At 37.0% G+C, this 13,410-nt stretch overlaps 1 protein-coding gene across 2 annotated transcripts in view; it reads right to left on the bottom strand.

Moving 5' to 3' along the window:
• GDPD1 (glycerophosphodiester phosphodiesterase domain containing 1) overlaps window positions 1-13,410 on the bottom strand; it is a 59,488-nt gene that overhangs the window by 27,879 nt on the left and 18,199 nt on the right. For both annotated transcript variants that reach the window (XR_002770144.2, XM_003767920.4), the window contains exon 3: window positions 1,376-1,511. Coding sequence is in view for 1 of the 2 variants with exons in the window: in XM_003767920.4 (XP_003767968.1) it covers window positions 1,376-1,511 (136 nt within the window). In the remaining variant the exon portion in view is untranslated. The remainder of the gene's footprint in view (window positions 1-1,375; window positions 1,512-13,410) is intronic.

Genomic DNA, 13,410 nt, shown 5'->3' with positions numbered 1-13,410 from the left:
TTCATGAGGAAATAGATATACATATATATTTATAACAGGGGGGATTGTGTAAAAAAGGTGAAGAACTTACAGATCAAGCACACATTGATCAGAGACTGTTGGCTAAATTAATTGAATTCTCGGGAAGCATGTGATTTTAGATAAGGCCTGGACTACATACATTCCATTGTCCAAAGAAGGATAGTGAGGAAGCTATACGTCACCTTATCTACTGCATTCCACTGACCAAAATAGGGGAACAGAGACTTATGTAACCAATCACACCATATAGAGGGTAGGATTTTTGGGGTTCTTTGTCTGAAATGTATAAAAACTGTGAGCATTCTCAAGGGAGTAGCTCTCTCCTGCTGTAAGCTTCAACTTGTAGAGAAGGGGGGAGAGGAGGGGAGGTCTGCTTCTTGAGATTCTAATAAATAATTCTGCTTTTTATGAGTGATCTCTGACTAGTCAATTTGGGTAGGTGTCTTTGTCCCAAACATGACCAAGTCCTTTCCTGATCAAATATTTTCTGTAGGTCTTCATTACTTACTAACTAAAATGTAAACTCCTTGGTCTAGTGATCAAGGTCCTCAGCACCTGGCTCTAATTTACCTTTCCAATTTTATTTCATACTCTATGTTCCAGCTTAACTTAATCCTAAATAGTATTGTGTGCACGTGTGCATATGTGTGAGTGTGTAACACAATTCTTTCCCAATCTTTTCAACCTGGCTCAGGTGCTACCTACTCTTTCCAGAAGTTCACCCAGATAACCCTCTGCTAGTGGGGGGCTTCCTACCTTTTTAAATTCCTTCAGTCACTCAGTTGATGAGCACCAAGCATTTAATCACCTCTTAACTTATGTTAATCATCTATAAGCAACTCATCTCTTTAACTAAGTATATGCTTTCTGAGGCTACAGACCATCTCCAATTTATATCTTCTGAACTTATTAACAGGATTTCTTAGTCATAACAGGCACTTACTAAATGTTGGCTGAATTTATTAAGTACCATATTCAAGGCATTTAACCAGATGTGAAAGGATATGGAGAATATCAACCTTTCAGGGGGCAATCAGGAAAACCTTTGCTGAGGAAGTGGTACCTAAGCTGAGTCTTGAGGGAAGACAGAGATTCTGAAATGTAAAGATGAGGAAGGAATGCAAATGATAGATTACTGTATAAACACAAAGATGCTGGCAATAGCCTGTTAAGTTCAGGAAACAACTATCAGCCTGGTTTGTCAGGAAGTTAAAAGTATAGGTTCCTATAGGACAAAGTAATTATTTTCCAGATGATTTTTCCTCATTTTTTCCCAATTCACTCCTTAAAAGCCTTCACTAAAGCTAAAATCATGCCACCCCAAAGTATTTGCTCTGAATGCATTTCTACTTACACAGTACTTCAGGTCAGAAATGTTCACATTTACTCCAGTTGATCTCTTCAGATTCCCATCATGGGATACGACCACTTGTTCATCTTTTGTGATATGGCAATCCAGTTCCAACATATCAGTTCCCATATTAACTGCACTGAAGCCAAAAACAAACAAACCAAAAAATCAGCCTGGAAACACCAAGAGTTTAAGCAACCATTGTAAAACATCTAAGTACTCATTTGCCTCAGATATAATATGTGTGTGTCAAATTGACTACTATGACAGAAAAGGGAAATGATAAATGCTGGAGAACATGGGAAAATTGGGATATTTAATATATTGTTAGTAGAGTTGTGAATAGATCCAACCACTCTGGAGAGTAATTTGGAACTATCTAAAAAGGATAATCAAACTGTGCCCACCCTTTAACCCACTTTAATACACTACTAGGTCTGTATCAAAAATATTTATATTTGTTCTTTTGGTGATGGAAAAAGAATTGGAAATTGTGGGGATGCCCATCAATTGGAGAATGGGTAACCAAGTTGTGATATATGAATGTATGTTACGCTCTAAAAAATGATAAGCAGATGGGTTTCACAAAAACCTGGATTTATATGAACTGATACTGAATGAAGTGAGCAGAACACTGTACACAATAACAGCAGAACTGTTTGATGACGATTAGCTATGACTGACTTAGTTCTTCTCGACAATACAATAATCCAAGACAATTCCAGAAGTCTCATTACAGAAAGTTCTATCCATATCCAGAGGAAAAAGTAAAATCCAGAGGGAAAAAAAAGTAAAATATATGCTTTGATTTATGTAGATCAAAGCATATATTTTACTTTTTTTCCCTCATAGTTTTTCCCTTTTGTTCTGATTTTTTGTTCACAATACCACTAATGTGGAAATATGTTTAATATAAAGTGTATGTGTATAAACGACATCAGATTACTCACTGGACATTCTGATCTGGATTCTGATCTACCCAGAGTGGCAGGTTTATAAACCTGTTATGTTGGTTAAAGCTGCTTTATTCATGACTATGGATTTTTTTTTTCAGGATTTGACACTCTCCGTGTAGGTACAACCTACATTTCCAGATTTATCTTCTGGAAAATACCTCCATGAAGGCAAATAGAGCACTGAGCTTGGAATCGGGAAAACTCATCTTTTGAAGTTCAAATCTAGCTTCAGATACTTATTAGCTGTGTGACCCTGGGCAAGTCACTTAACCCTGTTTACCTTAGTTTTCTCGTCTGTAAACTGAGCTGGAGAAGAAAATGATCTAGTACCTTTTCCAAAAAAAACATTTTAAGAAGGGCTTTCTATCATGCTTACTTCACTCATACTTCAACTTAATCTCTGAATTTCTTTTGCCTTTCCAGCAGCCCTGATTATTATCCTATTCCCCACCTACACCCCACCTCCCTCTTTCAGTTCCAATTTATGTTGTCTTCCCCCATTAGAATGCAAGCTTCCTGTTTGCCATTATTTGTAACCCTTTTTTTCTATATCTTCCACAACACATAGCAATATAGAACAGTGTCTCAAATAGCAAAATTATGTATTCATTAAATATTCCAATGGCACTATTATGTATATTCCATGGATTAGAAATGCTCTATATTTTGTCTATTATTTTTCATACTTTTGTGAAAACACATAAAACATGCTGTATGCTCTCAATTCTTTTAATTTTGTAGCCAGTAATATGATATAGGAGCAATATCTACCCCACGGAGGCTAGGTTAGTTTTCCATCAAAAAGTAATGAAATCATCCTTAGAACTTAATTGGTCCAGGGGACTAAGGCTGAACTGACTGACATAGCTTCTAGGTCACCTAATTACAGACAACAATGTGTCAGGAGCCAGGACATCTGAGCTTGACAAAACTTCTGACTAGCATATCGCCATGGTAAATGCCACAGAGAGACTGTGCCTAAACAAATCAATAATGTATGCTTGGAAAATACCCCTTCCAAGCCATTGCTATGTAAACCTCATTTTGGTATTTAAGTGACTCATTTCATTCCAGAACCAGAAACAAAAAAACATCCTGAGCTAGGCCCAACCTAGCAATATTTGAGATGATTGGGTAGGAGTAGATTGGAATGACTTCATAGTAGAAAGTGGGGGAGGAAGGCAATGTGAAAGGAGGAGAACTACTAGTGATGTGGGTGATGTAGACATCAAATGATGGTAGGCACCAAAAATTGGAGTTCAGTCATGTGAAGAATTCATAATTCATAAAAATTTGCCATTCTCTTTGGCAAAAGGTGGATTTATTTAGGGACGAGGTTACAGACAAAATGAAGGGATACAAGAGATGCCAGGAATGGTAAATCTGAAATAAAATAGGAGAGCATATGAACAACAAGTTCCTCAGTGAAACACAATAATTACCCAGTAGAAAGGGAGCAGCACCCCATGAGGTTGGGGCATTGTTGGAATCCTAGTGTCAACAACTTGAAACGAGGTAAAAACTCAAGGGTGATGTCAGAATCCTGGTGTTAACTCAATAGAACTGATACAGTGCTTATTGGTTCACACCTTAGAGTGAATACTTACAAGGTGATAAGTTGCTAATACTGCTAGACAATAATGCTCACGTTCACACCTTTAGAGAGCTCATAAGTATTTAAGTATTCAATGAAGTTCACACGGTTGGGAGATTTCAGGTTTATCCGAATTTACCCCTTAAGCCCTGCCTCCAGAACCTTTGGGAGATCATATATATAGAGAAAGCTCTTAGAGCTTGAAAGAATTACTCCAGAACATTGACTGGGGTCGGAGAGGAGCACTCTGGGAGGAAGCCCACCGGGCATATCCTTAGCTGGCAGGATAAATCCTGCAAAGGACTTAGCATCTCAAAAAAAAAGTTAGCTGTAAGAAGTGAAGGTAGAAAAGCATAGTGGAGTTAGGGGATACCATGTGGTATAGGGGGGGGAGTAAGGCTATGGCCAACTGACCCAAAGAAGGGCAGCAGCCACATGATGAACCATAAGTAGATTTTATAGGGAAAATTTAACCTCAGGGACATGACTGGGATTTCTGACAGGGCATGGCAAGGCGAGACTGCTGGAGATCTCTACAGAGGTTTCAGCGGGTTGATAAAACTTGGATTTTGGACTGGATAACCTCCCCAGAGGCGGGGATCACGAAATTAAACTGATCTCTATCAGTGTCTTCTCCCTGCCTGCATCAGGGATCAATTTTTTATCAATTCCTCCGATAACCACACCTAACATTGAAGACTTCATAGGATACTGGAAAATGGAAGCCCTTTCAACTTAAGGCAATCAAAGAAAGTTCATTCTTTAATTCCTGGCTAAAAAACAAAAACAAAACCAAAACCACTCCAGTCAGGATTTCCCCCATTCCAATTTGATTTTCCCTTGGGAGATTGGATCACCCCTAACTTAACAAGAAAAAGACAAAGAGGAGAGTCGCTCTTCCTCCCCTAGTCCAAGCAGGTTCTTTGTAGTTTGTCCTTAGTTCTGAAAAGGACTTGACTTGCAAGTGAATTAGATGCAAGTGAGGCAGGGCTGTGCAAAATCATCAGTATCACTCTCTTCTCCAGTCCTTGGAATTCAGAAGACATAGATCAGGAGGACTGGAGATGGCCTCACGTGCAGGAGGAAGGAGACACAGCCTTTTTAAGCTAAGGTCTTTCCCAAACCAGTTGTCAGAGGCAATACCCAGTCACTGACTTAAAGCTAGGTAAAAAGTGAGACAAAAGATGATCTGGTTTGAATCAATATGGGAAGGGCTCCAAAGAGCCTAGAAAGATAATCTGAAGCCCATGTATGCTGCAGTAAAGGCCCAACTGAAGCTGGGATATCATGAATTCAACTTCTGATACAGTTGTGAGATTTGGTCAGGGTTCAGAAAGGATGCCAATGTGCCCAATTCCCTGTTAAAGGAGGAAAAAATTACTCCAGGATTTCTATCAGGGAGGCATGTAATTGAGTGTTTTTTTAAAGTGGTGGAGAAACTACTGAGCAATGGAGGTAAAGGCAGAATCTAAAAGTGGCAGTGAACAGAAAGGAGTGAATACTTGGAATGTGTGGCAAGGCATGAGAAGAGAAGGAACAACTCGTACCTTCTAGACCAGGAGTGAGGAACCAAGGCCCACAAAATCATTTGCATAATCAACCACAAGCAATGATGAACTGAAAGCTAGGTAGAACCACCTACCACTACATGAGTTCTGTAAGTTGATAATTTTGTATGGCCTTCAAATTCTGTTATAAATGGCCCTTGGCAGAAAAAAAGATTCCCCACCCCCTGTTCTAGACAGTAGGAATGCAGTATCATTAGAAGGGGCCAAGGTCTCAGTGTTGTCTACTAAATAAGAGGACTGGAGGAGCAAGAGGTCCAGGATCAAAAGAGTTGTTCATTATGGATCTCAGAGGGTACAATGAAAGATGGGGGTAGTGTTGGCAGGAGGATATAGATAATGTAAGACAGAGAAGAAGTGGAATAGGAAGTTGTAAATTGTTTTCTCTCATACAGTATCTGAATCAAGAGACTCTACTGGGATAAAAGTGAGTAGTATGTGATTAATGAAGCTTGGTCTCCAAGAAGTGGTACAGAGGGCATGGCCTGTGCTTGAGTTTGGGTCTGCTATTACAATTGCTCTTCCTCAAGGGTGACTGGGAGAGAAGGAAAGAAGGTGGGATTTGAGAGGGAGGATGGGGAGAGGAAAGCCTACTGTGATGGGCAGCTTCTTGGCTAGTGGGTCAGAGAACACCTGGGAAGGTGGTTTAACACAAGTTTGAGTAAAAAAAACCTGGCCCTGGGACAAGTTTCATGGAAAGTCCCTTACTAGAAATGACTATTATCCATATTGAGGACAGTTGACTGTTTCTCAGAGAGGGCTATGACATCAAAGAGGTGATCCATGACATGCAAGTGAGTTGGATTTAAGTAAGGGCTGTGCAAAGTCACTTTCTCCTCCACAGCTATCTGGGTCCAGTGGCTAGACAGAAGTCAAGATGGCCCCTCAGGGCCCTTACTAGAGATGACTTATCCATATTGAGGACTGTTGACTATATCAGTCATATCATCTGTGCTGTGGTCCTGATGTGAAAATGACTAAAAGATCATTACATGTATGATTTCTTTTTCAAGGTTAGGGCCTTAACTGTCCAGCCTTCCCATCTCCCCAGGTGTTTGAAGCTCAGAGTAAACAAAGAGGAAAACAAGCTCAGTGCTTGCTAAGCAAGTAAGGAGATAGGTGAGGGTACCCACAAGTGTAGACCAATATGCCTTCCAGTTCTGGGAAAATCCAAGAACAGATTATTACAAAGATGGCTAATGTCTGTCTAGAAAAGAAAGTGGCGATTACAAAAAGTGATCAGAGCTTCATTATAAATAGATACCATCCTACTGATCTTCCCTTCTCCGTGCCCCCCCCCCAGAAGCTGAGGTTAAGTGACTTGCCTAGGATAGGATCACACAGATAGCAAATGTTAAGTGTCTGAGACCGGATTTGCGTTTAGATCCACCTGACTTCAGGACTAGTAATCTATCCATTGTACTATATGGCTGTCCTTCACCCACATTTTCTTTTTTAATATGTTCAACTAGTATATCAGAGGAATGTTGGTTGAATATACATACATACATATATACATGCACATGCATATATGCCATACATTATATATAGATTTATACCTAGATTTTAGTAAAGTACTATAAAGTATCTCATTATTTTTTGTAGAAAATATGGTGAAAAATGGACCAGATGTTAACATAATTGGATGGATTTGTAGTTGCTTGTATGGCTTGATCTGTTGAACTTTTATCCCTATAATTACCATGTGATTTCTTTTCTTACTACTAAGAAGATTCATTTCCAAGTAACTTGAATTTTATTCTCTGTTTGCATCAATTATTGTTAGCCTTTAGAGGTCAATCTGAATTTAGCCTCAAGTAAATTACAGGATTGTGTTGAATTTGGGGTTGTGTTGAAGAGGGAGGGAAACTGTTCCCTTTACTGAAACTGTGTTCCCTTTCCCTTTAAGATTATCACTCTTAGAGATTATGTCCCCTTTTCTGATCTCAGAGATCAGGATCTCCCAGGCTCCAAGAAGTCTAGAGACAGAGTCCATCCTCCCAGGATAAGAGAAGCAATACTATTCAGGGGCAAATCAACTCCCATAGAAATTCTAAATTCTCATTCAATTGAGGAATCCAGGTCTAATTAGCTGGCGCTGTCTCAGACCCCACCGAGATACTCGATATATTAGCTCCTTGCAGAAGGCCTAAGGTAGCTTGCTCAACTGCTAGGACTCTGCCCGCTGATTCTCACAGAGTAAAATTCCATTTCCCTAATAGGTCTTTGCTACTATAGAAGTCAGCACCTTGACACACTGGTTTCTATCCAACAATAAACTTTTATTTTGCAACTAATAATTTGGGAATAAGTGAATTCTTTTACTTTAAATCTGTGGCCAATTAAAAGGGATATTTAACAGCTCTCTTATTATAAAGGGCTGAAACTCTTAAAAGGTATAGTTGAATCAGACAATGGAGCACTTAAGGCTAATTGTAGGCAAGAATTAGAGGGTGGGATGACAGAGGCCAGAGTCTCACTTGGTGGCAGGAGGAAGAGGAGAAAGGTGGAGATTCTGGACTCCAGAATCAAGAAGAGATCTTTGTCAAAACTCCTGGCAGTTTGCCTGCTTCTTTAACTTCTTCCCCTAAAGACTTTTACTTAGCCTGATTTTGGCTGATCCTGAGACCTCCAGGGAGCTAGTTTGGACTTAACATTTATTGCCACTAACCTCGTGACCACCAGGAATTGAGGGCATTCAAACTTCATCAGTGTGACCTTGGGTTTTTAATATTTTACTAACTTTGTCAATACAACTGGTTTCCTTTGTAATTCTATGTATTTTATTTTATGCATTTAAAAACATTATTTTGATAAGGGATCTATATAGTCTTTTAACAGATTGCTGCCTAAGGAGTCCATGCCACAAAAATAGTTAAGAACGTTTAGCCTATCAATACTTAGTTATTAAAACAAAAAACAAATTTAATCATTATCAAAAACAAATCAAATAAGTATACAAAATAAGAAATCACATATAAAGCTATAAAAATATACAACCATACATTTTAACAAAATAAAATCAAGTGAATTAACAAAAAAAAAAAGGGTGCTCATCTTAAAGTGATGTTTTCTTTCTTTCTACCTTGATGCTTTCTGAAAATTATTCCCTCTTATCAACCAAAAAGATCTTTCTTTCTCTTTAGCTGTCCCCAAAAATGTACAAATATTAGCTTATTTCATTTCTGATTAAACAAAGGAATGTTATTTGAGCACTTGGAAGAATGCACTTTAGTTCAAACAATTCATTTCATTGGAAAGCCCATTCGGATGCAGAGTTCCTATTTCAAGACATGGTTTTCTTTTCTCTCTCTTTTTTAAGCAAGAGAAAATGTACGACTTATTTAAGATAAAACTTTGTTTTTTTTCCCTCAAAATGTGGCTGTAAATATGGAATGTTACTACATTATCATTCACCTATAAACTATTTTAGAGTCTGAATGATATAGCTTTCCAACTATCTTGTAAATTCCTAAAAATAAATAGTGATAAAGATGATGATGACCCATATATTCTTGTTTTCTATCTTCTACACTACAGGGCAGAGACATTATAATTATTCAAAAAAAGCTTGTCAAGTGGCCCTCTTCAACAATGAGATGAGCCAAATCAGTTCCAATAGAGCAGTAATGAACTGAACCAGCTACATCCAGGGAAAAAACTCTGGGAGATGACTATGAACTACTACATAGAATTCCCAATCCCTCTATTTTTGTCCGTCTGCATTTTCTGATTTCCTTCACATGCTAATTGTACACTATTTCAAAGTCCAATTCTTTTTATACAGCAAAATAACTGTTTGGACATGTATACATATATTGTATTTAACTTATAATTTAACATATTTAACATGTATTGGTCAACCTGCCATCTGGGGGAAGGGGTGGAGTGAAGGAGGACAAAAGTTGGAACAAAAGGATTTGCAACTGTCAATGCTGAAAAATTACCCATGCATATATCTTGTAAATAAAAAGCTATTAAAAAAAAAAAAAAGCTTGTCAAATAAACCAACTAAAGCCAAGTTAGGTCTCGAAATAATAAATGGAGTTAGAAATTTCAAGGTACACTCACCAAAAAGATAGGATTTACTGTCACCAAAGTCCTACTAACATGAGCTTAAGTTACGAAGTTAAGCATAAGGAAAACCGTCATTTTCTTTCTGTCTGAAAAATGAAGTCTGCTTATGAAACTCTACAGACTAATGGGTCTATTTTCTAGAAGCTCTATGCTAGAAGGAGCCATAAATATCAGTGAATCCAATATTCTCATTTTACAGGTGAAAAAAGAAATTAAGTATGCTTATATTTTAAAATTTTTAGTATCAACTACTGAATACCTAAGCTGCACCATAAATTCAAGGAAAGCAAAGTAATTGTTTCTTATAATCATTTCCTCAAAAATATATTACATTTTTTAAAAGTTCTAACACTTTAGAGGACTAACTGTGAAGCAACTCTCGCGCTTGTAGGCAAAGGCGGGAAGAGAATGTGCCATGTTATCAATACATCATCAACATACTCAATGTGTTCATTTGTTTTGCCCAACAGTACTTCTGTGGTGAAAAAAGCCAGGAGTTGCTGGGAAGTAACAGTAATGCTAAAATAAGAAATCTACTTTTTTTTTTTTTTTTTAGATTTGAACAAAGCAGAGATTATCCCTTTTTTTGATTTGATACATATTTTTAATGTCATGTACCCCTTCTTCAGTCTATTCAAGCCTACAACCTCCTTTCTCATAAAAACATTTATGTTTTTAAATGTGTAAGACACATAAGATTACAAAGGAAACCAATTACACTGAAATTCTGTTACTGGCGTTGAAAAAAATTCACAGGCCCCTGGTTAAATACCTCTAACTAGAGATGTATGTATGTATGTATGTATGTATGTATTTAATTATTTATTTAATAGCCTTTTATTTACAGGTTATATGCATGGGTAACTTTACAGCATTAACAATTGCCAAACTAGAGATGTATTTATTATGAGCAAGATGTATAGCCAATAAAGTTTTGTTATTTTTTTAATCTAAAGTATGATGAATATCTTAGAATCCTGCTGTGAATAACTTTGCAGTAATATCTTATAAATGTAGCTAAATTATTTTTTCTAATTAGCAGCATGTTTCCTACTAGTAAAGTAACAAAGTCAAACCAACAGTTAGAATATCTAGGACAGTTTGGGAAGCTAATGTAATTTGAGCATAATCACCAAATCTGACTCTCATCGCTTAGCTTGTGGGATCTGGGTATATCACATAATCTTTTTCGATCTCAAGTTTCTTCACTTGTATATGAGGGACATTAAATGTATATATTTAATAACAAATACATCTAATATATTTAATTTAAAAGTGTTTAACATAAATATATTAGATTATAAATTGAATCTATGATATCTAATTTATGAATTTGACACTGTCAAAAATGAGACAGTATATTTAAAATAAACTTTGTTATCACTCTGGCCTTCATTTTGTGTCAGGAATAGCAACAATATGTATTTATTTTACCTTAATAAGCAGAGAGGTTCTAGCTAAGTTTGCAATGGGTTGTTGATAGGACATAAAAAAACAAACAAACAAACAAACAAAAAAAAAAAAAACCTTTAGGGAAGGCAAAAGCAAGAAAGAGCTGATGCCAGGGAAGAAAAAAATGCACATAGTTTCCGAATTAAACCTATTTAAATGTTGTACTGTAACTTTATTAATCAAATGTTCTCACGAGGGTTACATAAAATAAACAGATCTGTGGCTAGTATTGACTGAAAACAAAAAAGCATCTCTATTGTTAATAACCTTGATTGTGTGCCAACTTGTAATCCTAGCTGCTACAAATACAATTTGCATCCTTCATTCATGCTCAGTCAATTACTATAAGGACAAAGGTGCTGTATGGGTATTCAGATATGATCACCTACCCTAACAACCTAGTTTTATTAGCTCTAATGTAACAGGATCCTTGTTACTTATTCTACTACTGTATAGTTCCACACTTAGCGTGTGGAGGGATCTCTCCTCTCTAACAGCCTTCAGCTAACACTGATCTTTGCTCTTTGGTTCCCAATTCCCTTTTTTTATTTTTTTGGAAGAGGGGAAGGGGTATCTGGGAGACTGAACCCTTCTCTCATTCTGGTTGGCATGGGCACTTCCAAATATTGACCCCAATCTTTATAATTATAAATTAACCTTTCCTTCTTTCTTTTCTTTCTTCATTTCTTTCCATCTATCTATCTGTCTCCCCCCTCTCTTAGAAATCTGGATGTATAGATGATGACCCACATTCATGTGAAGAATAAACTCCAGGAAGCCTTAAGTACATAATGTCTATTTTAGTCACAATTTAGACCTATTTACATTTGAATACAGAAACTTTAACTTATAAAGTACCCATACATAGTTAATGAGTGATCTCCTCTTGAACTTTCATTGATTTTTATATATACCATATATGAGAAAATGCACACAGGCATATACTCACACAAATATTCTCACATTTTTTTTTTTATTTAATCAATCAGCAAGTGCTAGGCACCATGCTAAGTGTGTTAGGGATACAGAGGAGATCCAAGATGTGTGTGTGTAGTTGAAGAACTTCCAGCAGCTATATGTAGTAAAGATAAGGTGAAGAACTTCCAGCAGCTGAACTTCCAAGGACATTTAACTTCCTCTTCTGTATTTTTAGTTTCTCTAGGTCTCTGTGATCTGAGTGAGTATGTTGTGTGGTAGCCAATATATACTTAGATTTCAGACATATGTATTTAACCTCGAATGATGACATTTATCACTGTTCAAGTTACCAACATCTGGCCAATTAGTTGCCTGATGTATGGTTCCTCCCAGAACTAGGAATCTGCTGTTTTTGGCACGAATAACATCCAATTAAGGGGGGAGGGGGGGAGCACCTATCTCTTAATGTTCTCCAACTCATGATGTAATCCTTTGTATCTAAACCCTATAAAAACTGTATACCTTATCCCCTTCTTTAGCCCTTCTACTGTGAGCGCTCTCTCTTTCCCTCCTCGCAGTGGAATTGCTCATTCTCATGAGAATTAATTAAATAAACAACTTTTCTGCTTTTTACTTCTGAGAGGTCTCTGAGTAGTCATTTTTGGATAGGATTTTCTATCCCTCACAAAGAGAATACCTACTCAAACAAGTAAGTATAGACATAATGTAGTTATAATGAATGACAAGGTAGTTTTAAGAGGGACTACTCTAGAAGCTTGGGGAATCAGTAAAGGACTTTTCTTGTTCTGATTTTTTAAGAGAGCCAAAGAAGGAAAAGAATAGGGGAGTATTTCTTTAGCATGAGGATATCCAGAAGTAGCACAAGGGACAAAGAAAGGTGGTCAGGAATCACCAGAGTTTATAATTGTTCATCTCCAAGAGGACCAAAATGATATCACTCTATTACAGTCAAGTTATAGTGTATCTAACTGTGGCTGATTGGACCAACAGGAGCTTGGAAGGTTCTATTGACCGCTCTGTCAGGCACACATATACACATATTGAAGAAAGGAAGATCTGAGGCAGAGAAGATCAATGAGAGGGCTATGATAAATAATAGTCCAGGTGAAAAGTGATGAAAACCTGATAGTCATGATGGCTAAGTAAGAGAAGAGAAGGATACAGAAGCTGTAAGACTTAGCAACTGATTGGATACATGAGGAGAGCAAGAGATTTGCTCTGAGGTACTAACTAACCTCTAACACTCTAAATAACAGTGTTATTAAGCATATAAATATATATATACACAAACAACAGTTGTTCAGCCACCTATTATCATCTGATGATAATGATTCTTTTTAATTTCAGATTCCTTATCATCAAAATCCCAGCACCTTTCAATCAACATACATTTATTAAATACCTGCAGTGTGAGACACAATGTACAGATTCAAAAATCCCACCTACTCCTGATGC

This window comes from Sarcophilus harrisii, chromosome 4 (genome assembly GCF_902635505.1).
Source record: "Sarcophilus harrisii chromosome 4, mSarHar1.11, whole genome shotgun sequence".
Taxonomy (NCBI): domain Eukaryota; kingdom Metazoa; phylum Chordata; class Mammalia; order Dasyuromorphia; family Dasyuridae; genus Sarcophilus; species Sarcophilus harrisii.
This window is presented reverse-complemented; position numbering and strand designations above follow the sequence as displayed.